The 17010-nt window shown below is 33.7% G+C and overlaps 2 protein-coding genes, 1 long non-coding RNA gene and 2 pseudogenes across 3 annotated transcripts; 2 read left to right on the top strand and 3 right to left on the bottom strand.

Annotated features, from left to right (window-relative positions):
- Nucleotides 1-106: 106 nt before the first annotated feature.
- On the top strand, nucleotides 107-1683 carry LOC120162487 (annotated as a pseudogene).
- Nucleotides 1684-1829: 146 nt separating this feature from the next.
- On the bottom strand, nucleotides 1830-4642 carry LOC120161513 (annotated as a pseudogene).
- A 1631-nt stretch (nucleotides 4643-6273) lies between these two features.
- On the bottom strand, nucleotides 6274-11177 carry LOC120161512 (zinc finger MYM-type protein 1-like). The gene is made up of 3 exons (XM_039171736.1): nucleotides 11070-11177; nucleotides 6891-7188; nucleotides 6274-6749 (listed from the first exon to the last, which is right to left on the bottom strand). Exons 1-3 carry the CDS (start codon nucleotides 11175-11177, stop codon nucleotides 6274-6276), a joined length of 882 nt encoding a protein of 293 aa, XP_039027667.1.
- On the top strand, nucleotides 11019-13395 carry LOC120161965 (ras-related protein RABC2a-like). Its single transcript, XM_039172166.1, has 6 exons — nucleotides 11019-11452; nucleotides 11549-11617; nucleotides 11901-11966; nucleotides 12257-12378; nucleotides 12678-12806; nucleotides 13090-13395. The coding sequence occupies exons 1-6, from the start codon at nucleotides 11311-11313 to the stop codon at nucleotides 13198-13200; spliced, it is 639 nt and encodes a 212-aa protein (XP_039028097.1). The 5' UTR covers nucleotides 11019-11310; the 3' UTR covers nucleotides 13201-13395.
- Nucleotides 13396-13773: 378 nt separating this feature from the next.
- LOC120161926 lies at nucleotides 13774-15753 on the bottom strand. The gene is made up of 2 exons (XR_005519513.1): nucleotides 15638-15753; nucleotides 13774-14398 (listed from the first exon to the last, which is right to left on the bottom strand). It is a non-coding gene; the product is annotated as an uncharacterized LOC120161926 (long non-coding RNA).
- Between the last annotated feature and the right edge of the window lie 1257 nt (nucleotides 15754-17010).

The following is a 17010-nucleotide window of genomic DNA, read 5'->3' as shown; positions in this document are numbered from 1 at the left end:
TATATCCTTACGTAATGCTACAAACACTTCAGCACATGTATAAATAACCGCTTGCCCACACTATTGAAAAACGAACCATTAAAGTAAAAAAAAAAAAAAATCCCCGTATCCAATTCGTTTACGTTTTCGCTTGAACACACTGAAGTTTCAATTCAATGGCCTTGAACTCGTCTTCTCCGCCTCATTTTGTTTTGATACCATTTATGTGCCAGGGACATCTTATTCCGATGATAGACATAGCCAAGATATTGGCCGGTCGTGGTGTACCCGTTACTGTGATCACCACACCCAACAACGTTGCCCGCTTTATCAGCTCCATCGAAGGCGGCAGCCATCTAGCTATCCGTGTCGAACAGTTTCAGTTTCCGGCTGCGGATGTCGGTTTGCCCGAAGGGTGTGAAGCAGTGGACAATCTCCCATCAATGGAGCTGATGGGCAGCTTCTTCACTGCATTGAGCTTTATGAAACAACCGGTGGAGAAGATTCTCGAGGAGCTGAAACCCCGGCCGAGCTGCATTATATATGACAGGAATTTCACTTGGATAGGTGAAACGGCTGCCAAGTATCAAATTCCGAGGATCTGGTTTGATGGAAAGAACTGTTTCTCTCTTTTGTGTAATCATAATTTGACCAAATCCAAGGTCCATGAACGCGTCTCCCAAGTGGCAGTCACTTTTCCGGTGCCTGGATTATCCGATAGAATCGAGTTCAGGGCGGCGCAGCTACCTGGGAACCTCAACCCTGGGGTTTCATCAGCCATGAAGGAACAAAGTGAAAAGGCAAAGCATTGCAGAAGAAGGAGCGGATGGATTGATTATAAACAGTTTTGAGGAGTTGGAAAGTGAGTACTTTGAATCATTTCAAAAGGTTACGAAACAAAAAGTGTGGTGCATAGGTCCTGTTTCACTAATCAACAGGAACAATGTCGAGAAAGCACAAAGGGGAAACGACGGTTCATTTGGTGATGAAAACCAGTGCTTGAAATGGCTTGATTCATGGCCACCAAATTCAGTAATCTACGCTTGTTTCGGTAGCCTTAGTCGACAAACACCAACACAGTTGATCGAACTTGGTTTAGCCTTGGAAGCTTCGAAAAGACCATTCATTTGGGTCATCAGAGGAGCCCGAGGAGGTTATAAGAAAGAAGAAATAGAGAAATGGTTAAAGGAGGAAGGATTCGAGGATCGGATAAAGGGGAGAGGGCTGTTGATAAGAGGATGGGCGCCACAGGTTTTAATCTTATCACACCCATCGACGGCAGGGTTCTTGACACACTGCGGGTGGAACTCGACGCTCGAAGGGATTTGCGCGGGTGTGCCGATGATAACGTGGCCTTTATTCTCCGAGCAATTCATGAACGGCAAGCTGGTGGTACAGATACTGAAAATTGGTGTTGGTGTGGGCGTTGAAACAGCTGTGCAGATGGGAGAGGAGGAATCTGGGGGGCATTGTGAAGAAGGAAGATATTGTGAATGCAGTGGAGAGATTAATGGATGAAGGAGAAGATAGAAGGAAAAGGGCAAAAGAGCTTGCGAAAATGGCCATGACAGCAGCTGAAGAAGGAGGGTCATCTTATATTAACATTACACTACTAATTGAATATGTCAAACAACAAGCCGCCGGTCGGAATTGACAAGATTCAGATTATACAAGGTGACGAGAGAAACTCAGATTATAGTAATAAACGAGTGAGAAAGAAAGGGAAAGAGAGACGACACTCTAATAATTGCACATAATTTTCTTTAAAAAAATATTTACTTCCTAATATGTCAAATATTCAAGTGATAAAACAAAGCTTTTGATTCTCATAAATTGACTTCATAAAACATAGCAAGTAATCAAATAAACACTGCACAAGTTATCAAGACTTGTTTCTGCAAAAATCCATGACACTTGTAAACGAAATTAGTTTACAATAAGCCTGCTGATCTGAGAGCAGCTTTAAAGTTCTATTCACTTCTCCAGTCAGGAACCTGCATCCACATCACATTTCAAATATCAAAAGCATAAAACAACAAATAACTAGAGACATGGGAAGGCTTACCTCTGCTACTTTCATGCCCAAATGATTTTCGATTTTGACATTATCATTTCGTCTGTATCCCAGCATAATAAGTTGAACAAAGCTCCTGTAAATCAGATAGAAATAAATAATTTGCTCTTCCACCACCATGTAAGTAACACAAGAAGAATTTATATTGTTAAACAACTGTTGAATTGAATAAATGTATGTGATGTCTACCAAAAGTAAGACACAGGGATGGGATGTAAAGGGATTCAATTCCCATATAAACATTTTAAAGGAAAATCACATTTTCATTTCAAGAACTTGGTAACTTACCCTAGCAGCCAAATCGCCTTGCTCTCCCAATTCTATGCAAGTAAACCTCACAATCAGGCACCGTGCGATTGTCATGTTTCACAGGAAGGTCATAATTGATCACCAAATTGACTTGTAGAAAGATACAATATCAGGATGATGCATTTCGTATAGCAGCTAGGCAACTCAGAAAGATGGAGGGAAATGGTACCTGTTGCTGGTCAAAACCACGGGCAAGAAGATTGGTTGAAATGAGGACTTGAGTCAACCCATCTTTAAACTCTTTCACTATCTTATCTCGGTCTTCTTGTTTGAGAGCACCTTGAATCGTTGTACAATAATAACCAAGGTCGGCAAGGGACCTATGCACTATTCCTTGCGCGGACAAATATAATTGTGTGCGCTACATGCTCCCCAATTCAATAATTCTATCCTTGACCACCATAACCTTAGAAAGTTCATCTGGGACATTCACTTTATACTGCTTCACGGACTCCAATGATAGTTCTTTCTTCTTGACGAATAATTGATTACGATCACTACTCACTATCATGGATATGAAGTTCTTGACAATGCCATTAAAAGTGGCAGAAAACAGGAGAACCTAGGCATTGATTCAAATCCAGGCATTCAATCAATCACTGTATTCCAAAACGACGAATGCAACTAAATTGTGATGATACCTACTTTTAATACCCATATAAACTAGTGTTTGTAGACAAAACACAGTATCCGTTCATTGGCATCAAGTTAATTAGCCATTCTAATCCATGGGAATCCTTAATAATAATGATTAATCAAATAATCTATCCAAAAATCTTAACATAAAGAAATTGTACGATAGCATATAGAAAAAGGCTGACACGCCACATTCTAGACCGTATAAATAACATTTAGAGAAGACTCTTAACACAAACCTGGCAGTGAGAACTGATGTTTTTTATATTCTCCATTATATACAAAGATTCACCTTTAAATCCATCCAGCAAGCAACAAAAAACAATCAGTTCATCAAACCATGACATTTATTCAATCCATTAAATCATAGGATTGCACAACATAATTAAAACAATGTTCATCCTTCCAAAACCAATCATCTAACCTTTAAAAACATAGACAAGTAAAGCTCCAATTTTTTTTCCACAAGACACAACATTCTTAAAATATTAAATTGCAACAAAGATGATTTTTTCCCTAATACCGAGGATAAGAGAATATAAAATTATAAAAAACACAAGCAAACAAACTATTAAAACAAAGGTTACTTCAGCAAGCATGTGATCGGCCTCATCAAAGACAAGAATCTTCAGAAAACTCGCACCCAATTTCTTGGCCAACATCCAGCTCTTAATAGTGCCAAGAGTGCCGAAAACTACTTGCGCCATAATAGGAGGCCGTTGATGCATGGGGATATGATCAGTTGGAACAGCACATTCTAAAGTGATCACAGTATACTTCCCCATCTTCCTAAGCACCTCCAAATTCTGCAAAAATGGATCCAAAATCCATCATCAAAAACCAAATTTCATTAGAAAACGAAAATTCAGAATTCCTAAGACTAAAACCTGTATAGCCAATTCTCTAGTGGGGCAAATACACAATGCTTGAGGAGCTTTTAACTTGGGATCAACACGGGACAGCATTCCAAGCGTAAAGCAAGTGGTTTTCCCAGAACCGTTATGAGCTTGAGCAATCAAATCCTTGTAAGGGGGATTCAAAATCATAGACAAACTAATAGCTTGAATTTTACTAGGCTTTCCAAATTTCATCTCAACTTATACTCCCTTCAATAGTTTTGGTGACAAATTCAATTCCTCAAACGTAAATGCCGATGTGTACGGTGTATCCCCTGATATAACTTAAAAAATCCAAACAGAAAATCCAAATCAAAACCCTGTATCGCAGTCAAACTAAAAAGGAAAATGCTTAAATGTGCTTTCAGTTTCTACATCAAATTTTCGAAATTCATTTATTGTGCTTCTAATTTAAGACTTCTAATCCCGGATACCTTTGATTTAAAACTCAAAGTTCAATAGATAACAACATAGTTGACATTTATTGATTTTTCAAATAAAAAAGATTAAATTCTCAAAAACCAATGCCGAAAGATTAAATTTCAACATTCAGAAGAGTACACGGACAGGTATATAATTAAACCTACAAAAAAACTATAAATATTTTAGATTAAGGTATTTATACGGCTTTGAGATTGGATTCTTCAGGTTCATTGATGATCATTTTGTTCTCGTCGATTGTTAAGTTTCCAACGTCGACTGCCAATTCGCCTATGTTTCCCGATCTTGTTGACGTGCCCGGTTCCATCGCCGTTTGGTTTCAAATTTTCTTCAATCGATATTTGTTTTATTAACGGTGAGAATGGAGCGGGGATTACATAGTGCTAAACTGAGACCGAGTTAGGTTTTAGCGGTTTAGCTTAATAGTTAAGCGGTGTTTTAAGTTTGCTTAACAGTGAGTCAGTGACGCTGTGAGGGAAATTAAGTTATGAAGGTAACTGAACTGGACTAAAGTCCAAATTAAATAATTAAGTAGTCCCGGACTATATAGAATGTTACTTTATTGTCTTCCGATCATTAAAAATTATAAGATAATATTTTATTATAGGGTGTTATGCTGTTGAATCACTCAACTAGTAAAAGTTACAAAATGATCACTCAATTATTTATATGTTTCAAACTCATCATTTTTTTGTTAAAAATTTAACGGTTGTCTGAGCAGGACGCAGGGCCGGTTGTGACTTTTTCTTGGTTCAGGGCAAAATTAAAAAATAGGCCCTAATTTAAAAGAATATTAAAAAATATGCAATATAAAATTTTAATTAATTTTTATTAAATTAAATAAATATTAATTCATTACAATATCAAAAATGTCAAAAACATATTTAAGCATATAAATACTTATAAAAAATATTGCCTTCGAGCATTTCTTGATGCATAATCATTGATGATAGTGTCAACATCAATGTTTTCCAACATATTTTTCTCAATATATAATATAGCTAGCCCATTCAATCTTTCTTGTGATATTGTTGACCTCAAGTATTTCTTCAATAATTCCATCTTTGAAAAACTTCTTTCCGAGGATGCTACCGTTACCGGCAGTGTTAATAAGATTCGATAAGCAATTGAAACATTAGGATAACAATCTCTATCTTTAACAAACTCAAGAACTTCAAGCGCTGACATGAATACATTTGGCAAAGTCAATTGTAAAACTTTCATTTCAGAAAAAAATCATCTGCATCAACATCAGACAAATTATTATGAGAAAAATAATCTTAAAATTATTGCAACATTCTTTTAATTTATTGTCATCCAATGACTTCAATCTTGTAGAATCAATTAAAAATCGAAAATAATTTTCAAAAATCTTTAAATGCTCAAATCTATCTTTCAAAGAAGCGAGCGCCATATCAACAACAACAACAAAATAATTAACTTTAAAAGACTCCTTTGCTGATTGCATTTCTTCATCATGGTCTCAAATTGTCTTTTTCTAAAAATACGATGCTTATTAGGAAAAATTGGCTCTATGTTCATATCTAATGCAAGACTTTTAGCAATATATGTACTATCTTCGAACCCCTTATTTCTATAGTTTTCAAAATATGACATTACACCTTCCAACTCCTTTATGGCAGTATTAATGCACATTGATTTAGATTGTAATTTCTTACTTACCGTGTTGATAGCAAATAAAATATCATACCAGATAACCATTCCAAGTAAGAATTCAAAACTTTGAAGGGCACTAGCTAAACTTTCTGCTTCACTTTTTGCTTTTGCATCATTACCACAATATTCATATAATTGTAACAAAGCTAACCTTATTTTAGGAGCATGACATTTAATAGCTTTGACACTTTTAATTCGACTTTCCCAACGAGTATCAGATAAAGATTTCACAGTTTCCAGAACATTATCACATAAAATTTTTCACCTTTTGGTAGAACTTGCGAACAATGAATATATAAGTTGCACAATCCCAAAAAAAGAAATAGCTTTAACACAAGAATGTGCCATATCAAAAAGAGAAAGATTAAGATTATGACAAGCGCATGGCATATATAAAGCTCTAGGATTTATTTCAAGTAATCTCTTTGGAACACCTTGGTGTTTTCCTTTCATATTAGAACCATTGTCATATCGTTGGCCCCTCACATCATCAATGTTCCACTTTAGAGATTGCAATGTATTTACTAATTCATTGAAAAGCCCCAATCCAGATGTATCATCCACTTTCAAGAACTCTAAAAAGTACTCTTCTATTTTTACTTTGTTGTTTGACATATTTATGCATCGCACTATTAGAGTCATTTGTTCTTGATGACTTCCATCAGGGGTACAGTCAAGAATAACAGATAAATACTTTGCCTTCTGGATGATCTTTAAAATAGAAGTTCTAATACTATGGGCCAAGAGAGAGATTAGTTCATTTTGAATGATATGACCAAGATAATGATAATGAATATTTTCATTTTGAATACGTCTAATATGGTCTTGCATAGGCAAATCAAATTCAACAATCATTTCAATTAATGCTAAAAAGTTTCCATTATTCTCATCGTAAATTTTCTCACTAGATCCTTGAAAAGCTAAATTATTTTTAGCAAGACATTTTACAACACAAACTATTCTTATTAAAACTTGCCTCCAACGTTCTTTCTCTTTTGAAATTCCTTGTTGTAAATCTTTATCAAGTGTTTGATTAGTTTTTAATCTCACTCTTAATTCACTCCAAATATTCATGTTAGCCATATGCTCAATACTATTTTCATGTTGTTCGAGTCTCTCACTATGATGCTTCCAATAATTTAATCCATCATTTGCTAAATAACTCTTATTGTTTTGCTTTGTAAACAATTTACAACAAAAACAATAAACTTTGTCCACATGTTTAGAATATACCAACCATTTTCTATCGTTAATCTCTCTATTACTCAACTTTTTAGAAAAATAAGCATATGCAAAATGCCTATAATTATTGGCTAAGGAAAATTTCAAATTCAATTCTCTTATAGGCCCCTTTTCAACTAAAATATCTCTAGATTTATTATCAATATTACCCCAATTTCTAGGATCATAAATGTCCACAGTAGGGACTAAGTGTTGATAAATCCCAACATCTTCAACATTAGACTCATTTTGTGCATGATTATGGACATTTAAATTAGAAATGTCACCATCTATATGATTTAGGATATCATGATAATTTGCATCAGTAACACCTAGATTGATACAATTTGAAGAACTATCAAGATTATTTAAATTCCCAACAATATCATTTAAATTTTTATTAGAAGGCTCTCCTACTCCACTTTTAAAGAATTTATTAAGAGCTCCCTTTTGTGATTCTATTAAATCGTCTATGTGTTTTTTTTTTCTTTTTTCACTACTAGACAAATGTTTTTTAGGCAACATTATATAACAATGCAACTAATGTAGAAAAGAACAATAACACCTGTAAATGGGAAGATCCTCGATCGAAATATTTATACGCCAAATTCACAACACCGTAATGATTGAACTTAGAAGGAAGATGAAGTATCTGCATATCCACGTTTGACATTCATATCCAAAATTTATGAAACAAAAAAAGAGAATAAGTTTATCTATAATTTAGAATTATAAAAAAGGAAAAAAAATTGAAAACACGAACTTACTTAGGATTTTAAAAATATCTTCAATGACCACAATTTATGATAAGGAATTGTGTTTGTGAATTGTGAGAAATATGAGAAATTGAAAATTGAGAACAATAAGAAATAAATTAATTTTACTTCATTGTTCTCCTATCATTTATAAGAAATAAAAAAAGTAACCGTTATGGGCCCTCTTGACTCTTGCATTAACGTTATTATGATGAGAACATCCAATTTAAACGTTTACAAATTTTAAACTCAACTAGCATTAATGTACACTAATATTTATGGGCCCTCTTGCATTAATGTAGAAAATAATATATTAATATTTATGGTAACCGTTATGGATCCTCTTGCATTAACGTTATGATGAGAAAACGTTTAAAATTTTTAAACTGAACACTAATATTTATGGGACCTCTTGCATTAATGTAGAAAATAATATATTAATATTTATGGGCCCTATTTTTAATTTAATTTATTAAAGTATAATAAATTAATATAAATTAAAATTATGGGCCCTGGGCGGGTGCCCTCTTGCCCCTGCCCAGAGCCGGCCCTGGCTGGACGTTAACTTGTTGACTAGAATATAATAAAATCTTATCACAGAATCGTTTGAGTTGTAATTGTGGATTGACTTTCCATTTATATTATGTCGTCGACCTAGTGCTTGAAAAATTTTGTCGTCAGTAAACATCATTAAAATATGATTTTATCATATCTCAATTAATAATTTAACGTCTAGTTCAAACGGCTATCAAATTTTTAATGAAAAATGACAGGATTGAAACATATAAATAGTCGAGTGATTTTTTTAATTTTTAATAGTCGATAGACTCAACAAAATAACATCCTATAATCGAGAGATCATTTTTTAACTTTTAATAGTCAGAGAACTCAATAAAGCAGCGTAGTCGGAGACCCTTTGTATACCCAATACCTTAACTAAAATCAAAAAATTATTATTTAAAGAGTTAATTGCATCATATGTCCCTAAAATATTATTATAATTATAAATTGACACCTACATTTTTTAATGTTCCAATTTCATACCCAAGTATGGCCATCATTATAAATTAGTCCCCAGTCTTTCGAACATTGTAATTTCATCCCAAACTAGGACTTCATTCTAAATTAAGCCCCAAACCTTTGAATGATCCAATTTCATCCCTAAACTATCGATATATTCTAATCACATCTTCGTTAATAAAACCATTAAAAAATTATTAACCAGTGTGCATAATGTAATAATATAATTTGACATAAACGATAATTAATGTAGTATCAGGTCCTATGAAATCATTATTTATAATGAAATTGAAAAATTCTTCGATTTTTATTTTTGTTCTTTCAATTTGATAATTTTCTACGTTTAAAAATTATATCATTATTTTATTTATAGCTAAAATTAATTATCATTTATGCCATATTATATTGTTACATAATATACATCAGCTTTTACATGATAATTAATATTTTTATAACATTTTTATTTACATAGGATATAATTAGCGCATAGAGATAGTGTGAGGATGGAATTAAAACGTTAAAAAATTTAGGGATCATTTTCAAACAAAAATCATATTTTGGAGATATCTGTGTAGTTAACTCTGATTGAAACTAATTTTTAAAAATATATAAAACTTAAATATATATTTGAAACGCGAACTAGTCATATTTTTTTTTCAAGTTAGTACTTAAATATTTTTTAATTTAAAATTGATATACGAAATAGACACCTCCTCCCAAATTAGTGGCCTTTATCAAATGATTATAGTTAAAATGATAAAAGACTTGTGCAGAAAAGATTTTTAAAAGTGTGAAAAGATGAGAACGCTTTTATAATTTTACTTCTTTTTTTTAATAGTATAATTTTACTTCTTTTTTTGAATAGTATAATTTTACTTATTACATTTTATAAATACAATATTTTTTATAATTTTAAATTAATTAAATTAAATTTTAATTTTTATATATTTTTTTGTTAATTTTATTTAAATCGTTACTTTTTAAGATTAGTTTTTAATTTTTTAAAATATGAAATAAATATTACCATTAACGATAAAACTCATACTTAGGCCTGTAAACGAACTGAACGCACACAAACGGAGGTATGCTCATATTCGTTCATTTAATAAATAAACGAACACGAACATAAACGAACAAATTTTTTTTGTTCATGTTTGTTCATTAAGGAATATAGTTTGTTCATGTTCGTTCATTTAAATGATAAACGAACATAAACGAACGCAAACGAACATAAACGAATGCAAACGAACATAAACGAACGTAAACGAATACAAACGAACGAACATAAACGAACAACAAAAACACAAAAACAAACTTATTCGAACACAACAAATGAATGTAAAAAAAAGTAAACAACAAGAATAACAACTTAAAATTCATTAATATAACCTGTAACTTTAGAGTTAATTTGTTCGAATATGACAAAAACATACATAAATAATAAATAAGCTATATGAATATAATAAAGTCTTAAAGTAATTTTGTTCAACAAAACAATCTTCTTGAAATCTAAACAACTTCAATAATCTTCGTAACATATTCAACTTGCCCTGTGTTCGAACATAAATGAACGAACATAACTGAAAATAAATGAACGAACATAAATGAAAAGACATAAATGAACATAAATGAACGAACATAAACGAATATATAATCGAACGTTCACGAACGTAAATGAATGAACAAGCCCTTTGTTCGTGTTCGTTTATTTAATTAAACGAACGCAAAATCTTGTTCATGTTCGTTCATTTAATAAATAAACGAACATAAACAAACTTTCTGCTGCACGATTCGCTGAACTTTCCGCTGCACGATTCGCTGAACGTTCAGTTCATTGCCTACTCGTACTTTTACATAAATGATATTTAAATTCAAAATTTCAATAAATTTTCTGATACAAATGAAAGTCGACAAGTTGGAGCGTCGAAAACACGGTCCGTAGATCTCACGTGCCACGTCAGTAAAATCTATGAAAAAGACAACACAAAACAAAACCAAAACAACGTTAGTGTGGGGAGTTCCCAGCTAGGCCGTGCTCCTCTAGTTTCTTCTCGTACAAACACATTGTTTCTCAATCTTCTCATTGGTCTTTCTCTTGAACGAAATTTCCTTACTTTCGTCATCTCCATTAAAACAAGTTCCACTGTGCTTTTGAGAGTAAAAGGCCATTCGTTCACCACCCAAGTTTATTTCTTTAATAAGTGTCATCATCATTGGATACAATAGAGATTTTGTAAAGAGATTAAAAAAGCAGTGATTTTTATAAAACTTTGGATTTTCATTCTACCATAGAAAAATCGAGATGGGATCATCTTCAGGGCAAAGCAATGGAAGCTATGATCTTTCATTCAAGATCTTATTGATCGGAGATTCGGGTGTTGGCAAGAGTAGTTTGCTAGTTAGCTTAATTTCAGCTTCTGCAGAAGATCTAGCTCCCACCATTGGTTCATTCTCTCTTCGTTTTTACTCTTTCATTGTTGGATCTTAGATAATTTTATGGTAAAATTTGATTTGGGCCTTTGTTTGAATCCATGTTTTAGGTGTGGATTTTAAGATCAAGTTGATAACAGTTGGTGGGAAGAGGTTGAAGCTTACTATATGGGATACTGGTATCAACCTCATATCAATTCCATTTTATATTTCTTATTAGTCTTTGAGTTTCAAAATTTGTAGCCTGAAGTCAATCTTAAGTGTTTTCTGCTTGGATTTTGACCTTTTATCCATTAAATTGTTTCTTGCTTTTCATTTTTCTGTTAGTGGTATGCTGATACTTCTCAAATGTGATGTTGTTCCATTTTAACCTTTGATTAGTTCTCTATTTATCAAAATAATTGTCTTGGAACATGGAGAAATCATATGATTGATTTTGTGGAACCATAATGCTTCATGTAGCTGGACAGGAAAGGTTCAGAACATTGACAAGCTCTTACTATAGAGGTGCCCAAGGGATCATACTTGGTAAGTTTATCTTTTGATGCATGTATGAGATACACTACTTTCTATATTTTGATTCGATGCAGCCCATCAACGGTTTCAGTTTACGAATGTTGACATCCGATTCTCTGCAAAATTGTATCATAAGCTTTCATGCATCTGATAACAATCTTGATTGAACTGAATCCTAGGTCCCTATAGCAGACACTTTCATGAATATTAGCATGCATGATGTTGAATATCGATCGAACTTTCCTCTTGGACTGGTACTTAAATTACTGCAATGGTGACTTATTTCTTGGCTTTGGCTGTAGTGTATGATGTAACTAGGAGAGAAACCTTCACGAATCTTTCTGACGTTTGGGCCAAAGAACTGGAGCTTTATTCTACGAATCAGGAGTGCGTCAAGATGCTTGTTGGAAATAAAGTTGATAGAGTAAGTTTTTTCTTGACAATTTCATAATCTTGGAAAGAACTCATCTGCTCTATTCATGATGAAGAAACCTTATGGAACAAAGTTTGTTAATAAAGATCATAGGACCCATAAATGCCTCGAAGGTTTCTTCGTTTCGTGTCATCTCAAACTTCAAAGCATTGATTTCTTGGGGATAGCAGCCTTCTTATATTACCGATCTGTTGATGTTGCAAGTCCTGTTTTCTTGTTTGACGACTCCTTTTTGAGCCATTTTCTTTTGATTCATATGCTTCATTACATTCGATTTGTTTACATTTCAGGATTCTGAAAGGGAAGTAAGTAGGGATGAAGGAACCGCGCTCGCAAAAGAGCTCGGATGCATGTTTCTTGAATGCAGTGCTAAAACAAGAGAAAACGTGGAGAAATGCTTTAAGGAGCTTGCATTGAAGGTAAAGTTTTCCTGACAGCAAGTTTGCGCTTCAACCTTTTCAATAATATAAATCAATATACTCGATATTATTGGCTGGTGGGTTAGTTAAAATGATGAGTAACCTGCAGTAGGGTTATATGTAAGAGTGGATCATTGAGAATGGTTGTTTCCGACATGAATATTCAAAAGCATTTGTGATCTCTGTGTTTTCCATCCGTGGATGCAGACAATCAGGTCGGACCACATTAGTGTGTATGAGTTCTCCATTTGCAGATTCCTAATAGCTGTGGATTTTCTTACAGATAATGGAAGTTCCGAGTTTTTTGGAAGAAGGTTCTGCTGTAGGGAAGAGAAACATCTTGAAGCAGAAACCAGAGTGTAAGGCTCATCAAGGCCGTGGATGTTGCTCTTAAATTGCAGAGAAATCTTACTATATTTCTTCTTTCCAATGGTTGATTGCGGGAATTAACTCGAGTTGTAGAGTTTCAAGTGCAAGTGAGTTTGAAAGGTTGTTCCTTTAAATTAGTTAAAATGAAATCAATTAATAAAGGAGACTAAATATCAGTGCAACTTTTCTTCTTTCCAATGGGAGCTCCTTTTCTATTTTTCATATCATTCTTGTGTTACAATGGTTGAATCATCTAGAAAAAAAAATCTTGATTTGATCCAACCATAACCATGAGAAGCTTGACTTGCGATTAAAGATAGACATAAAATTTTATATTATGAGATACAATTTTAAAATTTTAGAGGAACAAAAATATATCATTAATAAAAAATAAAAAAATCTAAAATATATGATGATTTGAAATTTTCGAGGAAATTTTGTCCCGTATACCCCTTTATCTATCTCTTCTTACAATCAACCAAATGAAATGCCGCCATGAAGAAAATGGAAAGTTAGATTCCCTGAGATGACCATCTTCTGGGGCTGGAAGCTTAAGATCCAATTGCAGAATAATTTGATCCAAGCTTTGACTAAAATTACAACTAGTACTGTCAAATAAAAATAAAAAATCTGATAATTTTCGTGTTGGAAGAACAAATAGCTTGAGAAAAAAATACAAGTCGTTCCTCGCATATCATTCTTATCTGCAACATGTTTTACTAGCCAATTCAATACAGTTTACATTACATTGATCGCCGCTCTTTCTCAGGTATCTTCAATGATCATTTTCAGCCCCAAAGTAAAATTGAAAAGAGAATACCACCATAACGGAGAAGGGAACAGCAGCACAGCCATCATCCCAGCACCCAATCATTGACGGATCAACTCTGATTCATCCATTAGGCTGTAACCATATCATCTTTCCCTCTCTGCGCTGCCGCATCCACCATTTTTTTCCAAGTCATTTCTCGTTGCTCTTCCACCTCTTGGGCTCTGGCCTTTTTCTCTTCAAATTGTCTCTCACTCTCCTCGAACAACTCGGCATCCATTGCCATGAACACCTTTTGCACATTCACAGTCAACCCATGAATAGCCTGATTCCAATGATTTTGGATATTCTACTCCAATGCCTTGAAGATAATCGGTAATATCACCTGCCGGTTTTGGGCAATTAAGCTCACAATGTGCTCATTATTCCACCAGAAGAGGGCTCTTTCTGCGACCTGCAATACAAATTGGTCTTATTGAGAATTCGGAAGAAAAAAAGTATTAAAGAAGTCAACAATTGTGTAGCAACCCATTCCATCTAAACAATTCTAAATTGGGACGAACACGGTAGAAACCTTACTAACAAAAGTAAAAAAACCAAAAAAATAAATGTTCCACTATATACTCCTTTGCAACGGGTAACCCATTGGGGGTGAATCTTAGCTCCACAGCAACAGCTTAATAATTATTCAACCATATGGTATTTAAGGGGAAAAGCCACAAAATGCTAAAGCAAAAAAAGGTAAAAGGGATGTAGGAGAAAAAAACAGTAAAGGTAGAATCACCAGACTGAAGATTATGATTAAGGGACTCGTGATGATACTACAATGTATAGAATCTACAGGCAACAAGGGTTGCAAATGAACTTCAAACTAACATCATTAAAGAAGAAATTGTTGTTCAAATTTTGGATAAATTATGTCAAAGATTACCATCTATGCAAGAAACTAAATTGAATGCAAGTAAACGGTAACAAAAAAAAAACTTCCAAAGCAACCACAATTTAAAGTTTGGGCCAACATACAACTGTTCATAACTCTTAAAGTTAACTGATCATGAGGACAACAGTAGAAACTCAAAGATGCAAGACAATACATAAAGCAAAAGCAATTGAAATTTCCCCTTTGTCGGACGAATCTTGGCCAACAGAAACCCTGCCAAAGGATCTCATTCAAGCAAACACATATAAGCTACAACATGGGAGAAAACTGAAACTAATAGCTTACTGAATTGGATGCTGGACAGAAAGAGAGAAAATACCGGAATGTGAAATGTACAAGGTTCAAATCATATATTGCTCTGCCTCCTAATTTCTGTTTAAATACATGTCAACACATTTGGAAACAAGTATATATAACCCTTGAAAACCTCTCCCAATAGATGGGGGGGGGGGAAACTTAGAAAAATCGAAGATATCCTTATCCGATACTAATAATCAAATGGAGTAACATATTTCAAAACAACGCAACAGCCATCACAATTTTCATAAGAAATACCAAAAAGTTATAGGAGAAAAGTATCAAAACCTGACAACAATTGGATATCAAAATCATAGTTAATCCAATTTTAGTAACAAATCATCACTCTACAATTCTGAATACTAATGGTTCCTAAAGATGAATGGCAACGCAAACAATCAGAATTTTACAAACCCAAAATGACATATTGAAAAGAGAAACGCCCTTATGTATTACCTGAAAATGAGAGCTATTGAGGCAAAGGGCAATCTGGCTGAAAAGAGGAACCATACATCGTTGGAACTCAGCAAGCTGAGTTGCTTCAAGTACTTCTAGTTCTGCAAGGAAAAGAACTTCCTTTTGACAATTAGTCAAAGGACAATACTTCAACAATCCTCTAATAACAGTATCAGACAACTTAGAATCCTTCTCAACGAACTGAATTATACAATAAGACAACTGCTGGTGATACACTGCTATTGGTTTCGGTTTATGCAAAGGAATCAATGCTCTCACTAGAAACAACTTATGTTCCTCTTTCATGGGCAAAGCGAATAATACTTCCAAGAATCTCCAAAAGCTCCCCAATCCAGCTATGCCTCTATGTTTCGTATATAATCCTATAGAAAATATTATTTATGGCTTTCCTAATAAAAGGTCGATGGACCATGAGTTTACCATAAATCCTATGAAGAATGGTTTTCAAAAACTCCCTTTCCCTGTGATCCTCTGAATCAAACAAATCAAACAACTTCAAAACAAACGAATGATCAATGTATCTCTTAGCAACCTTAGTGTATGTATCGGAAGCTACGACATATCTCAACGATGATTTTAACGTCGATTCGTGGCGGACGGAAGCGTTTCACGGCGAGAGACCATGGGGGTTTTGGTCTCCCGTCAACGAAGAGTCAAATGGGGGTAGCAGTGGGCCGAACGGTGGCCGGACGGCGATGCTTGGAGAGGCCGACGAGGTTTCGATCGGGGGAGAGTTTTTAGGGATTCCTCCTTCCAATTGGGAATAATCTGATTTTATTTAATGGTACAACTCCAGGATGAGTCCCCAAAATACCTGAAATTTTCTAAAATTTTCTATAAATTTTGAAAAATTAAAATTTAACCCCTAAATTTGGGTGTTACATGCATGGTTTTCAGAACCGGACCGGTTAGAGAACCGGCTATGTTACCGGTTCACTGGTTCAACCAGTCGAACCGGTTCAACCGGTCGAAAGAACCGGACGACGTCATAATTATTTAAAAAATTAAATAAAAATATCAAAAAATATTTAATAAAAAATAATTTTTTATATCACAAGTCATATTCAAAACAAATCATAACATATATAAGTTAAAAACCATAAAACCAAGTGAAACAAAATGATTCAAATTAACTACAACATAATATTTAAGGTAAAACATATTAAATAATAAATATAATTATATAACTATAATTAAAAAATAAATTTGGGGCTAAAAATTATAACAAAATGATATTGTTTGGTTTAATTTTTTTTTAAAAAAACAATCCCACATGACTAAGAAACATAGAAGAGCATCCCAAAAGTCTAAAGAGAAAATATGATAACAAAACAATCCCACATGACTAAGAA

This window comes from Hibiscus syriacus, unplaced genomic scaffold (genome assembly GCF_006381635.1).
Source record: "Hibiscus syriacus cultivar Baekdansim isolate YM2019G1 unplaced genomic scaffold, ASM638163v2 tig00111402_pilon, whole genome shotgun sequence".
NCBI classification, from domain to species: domain Eukaryota; kingdom Viridiplantae; phylum Streptophyta; class Magnoliopsida; order Malvales; family Malvaceae; genus Hibiscus; species Hibiscus syriacus.
The sequence above is the reverse complement of the archived record's forward strand: the minus strand, read 5'-3'. Positions and strand labels throughout refer to the sequence as shown.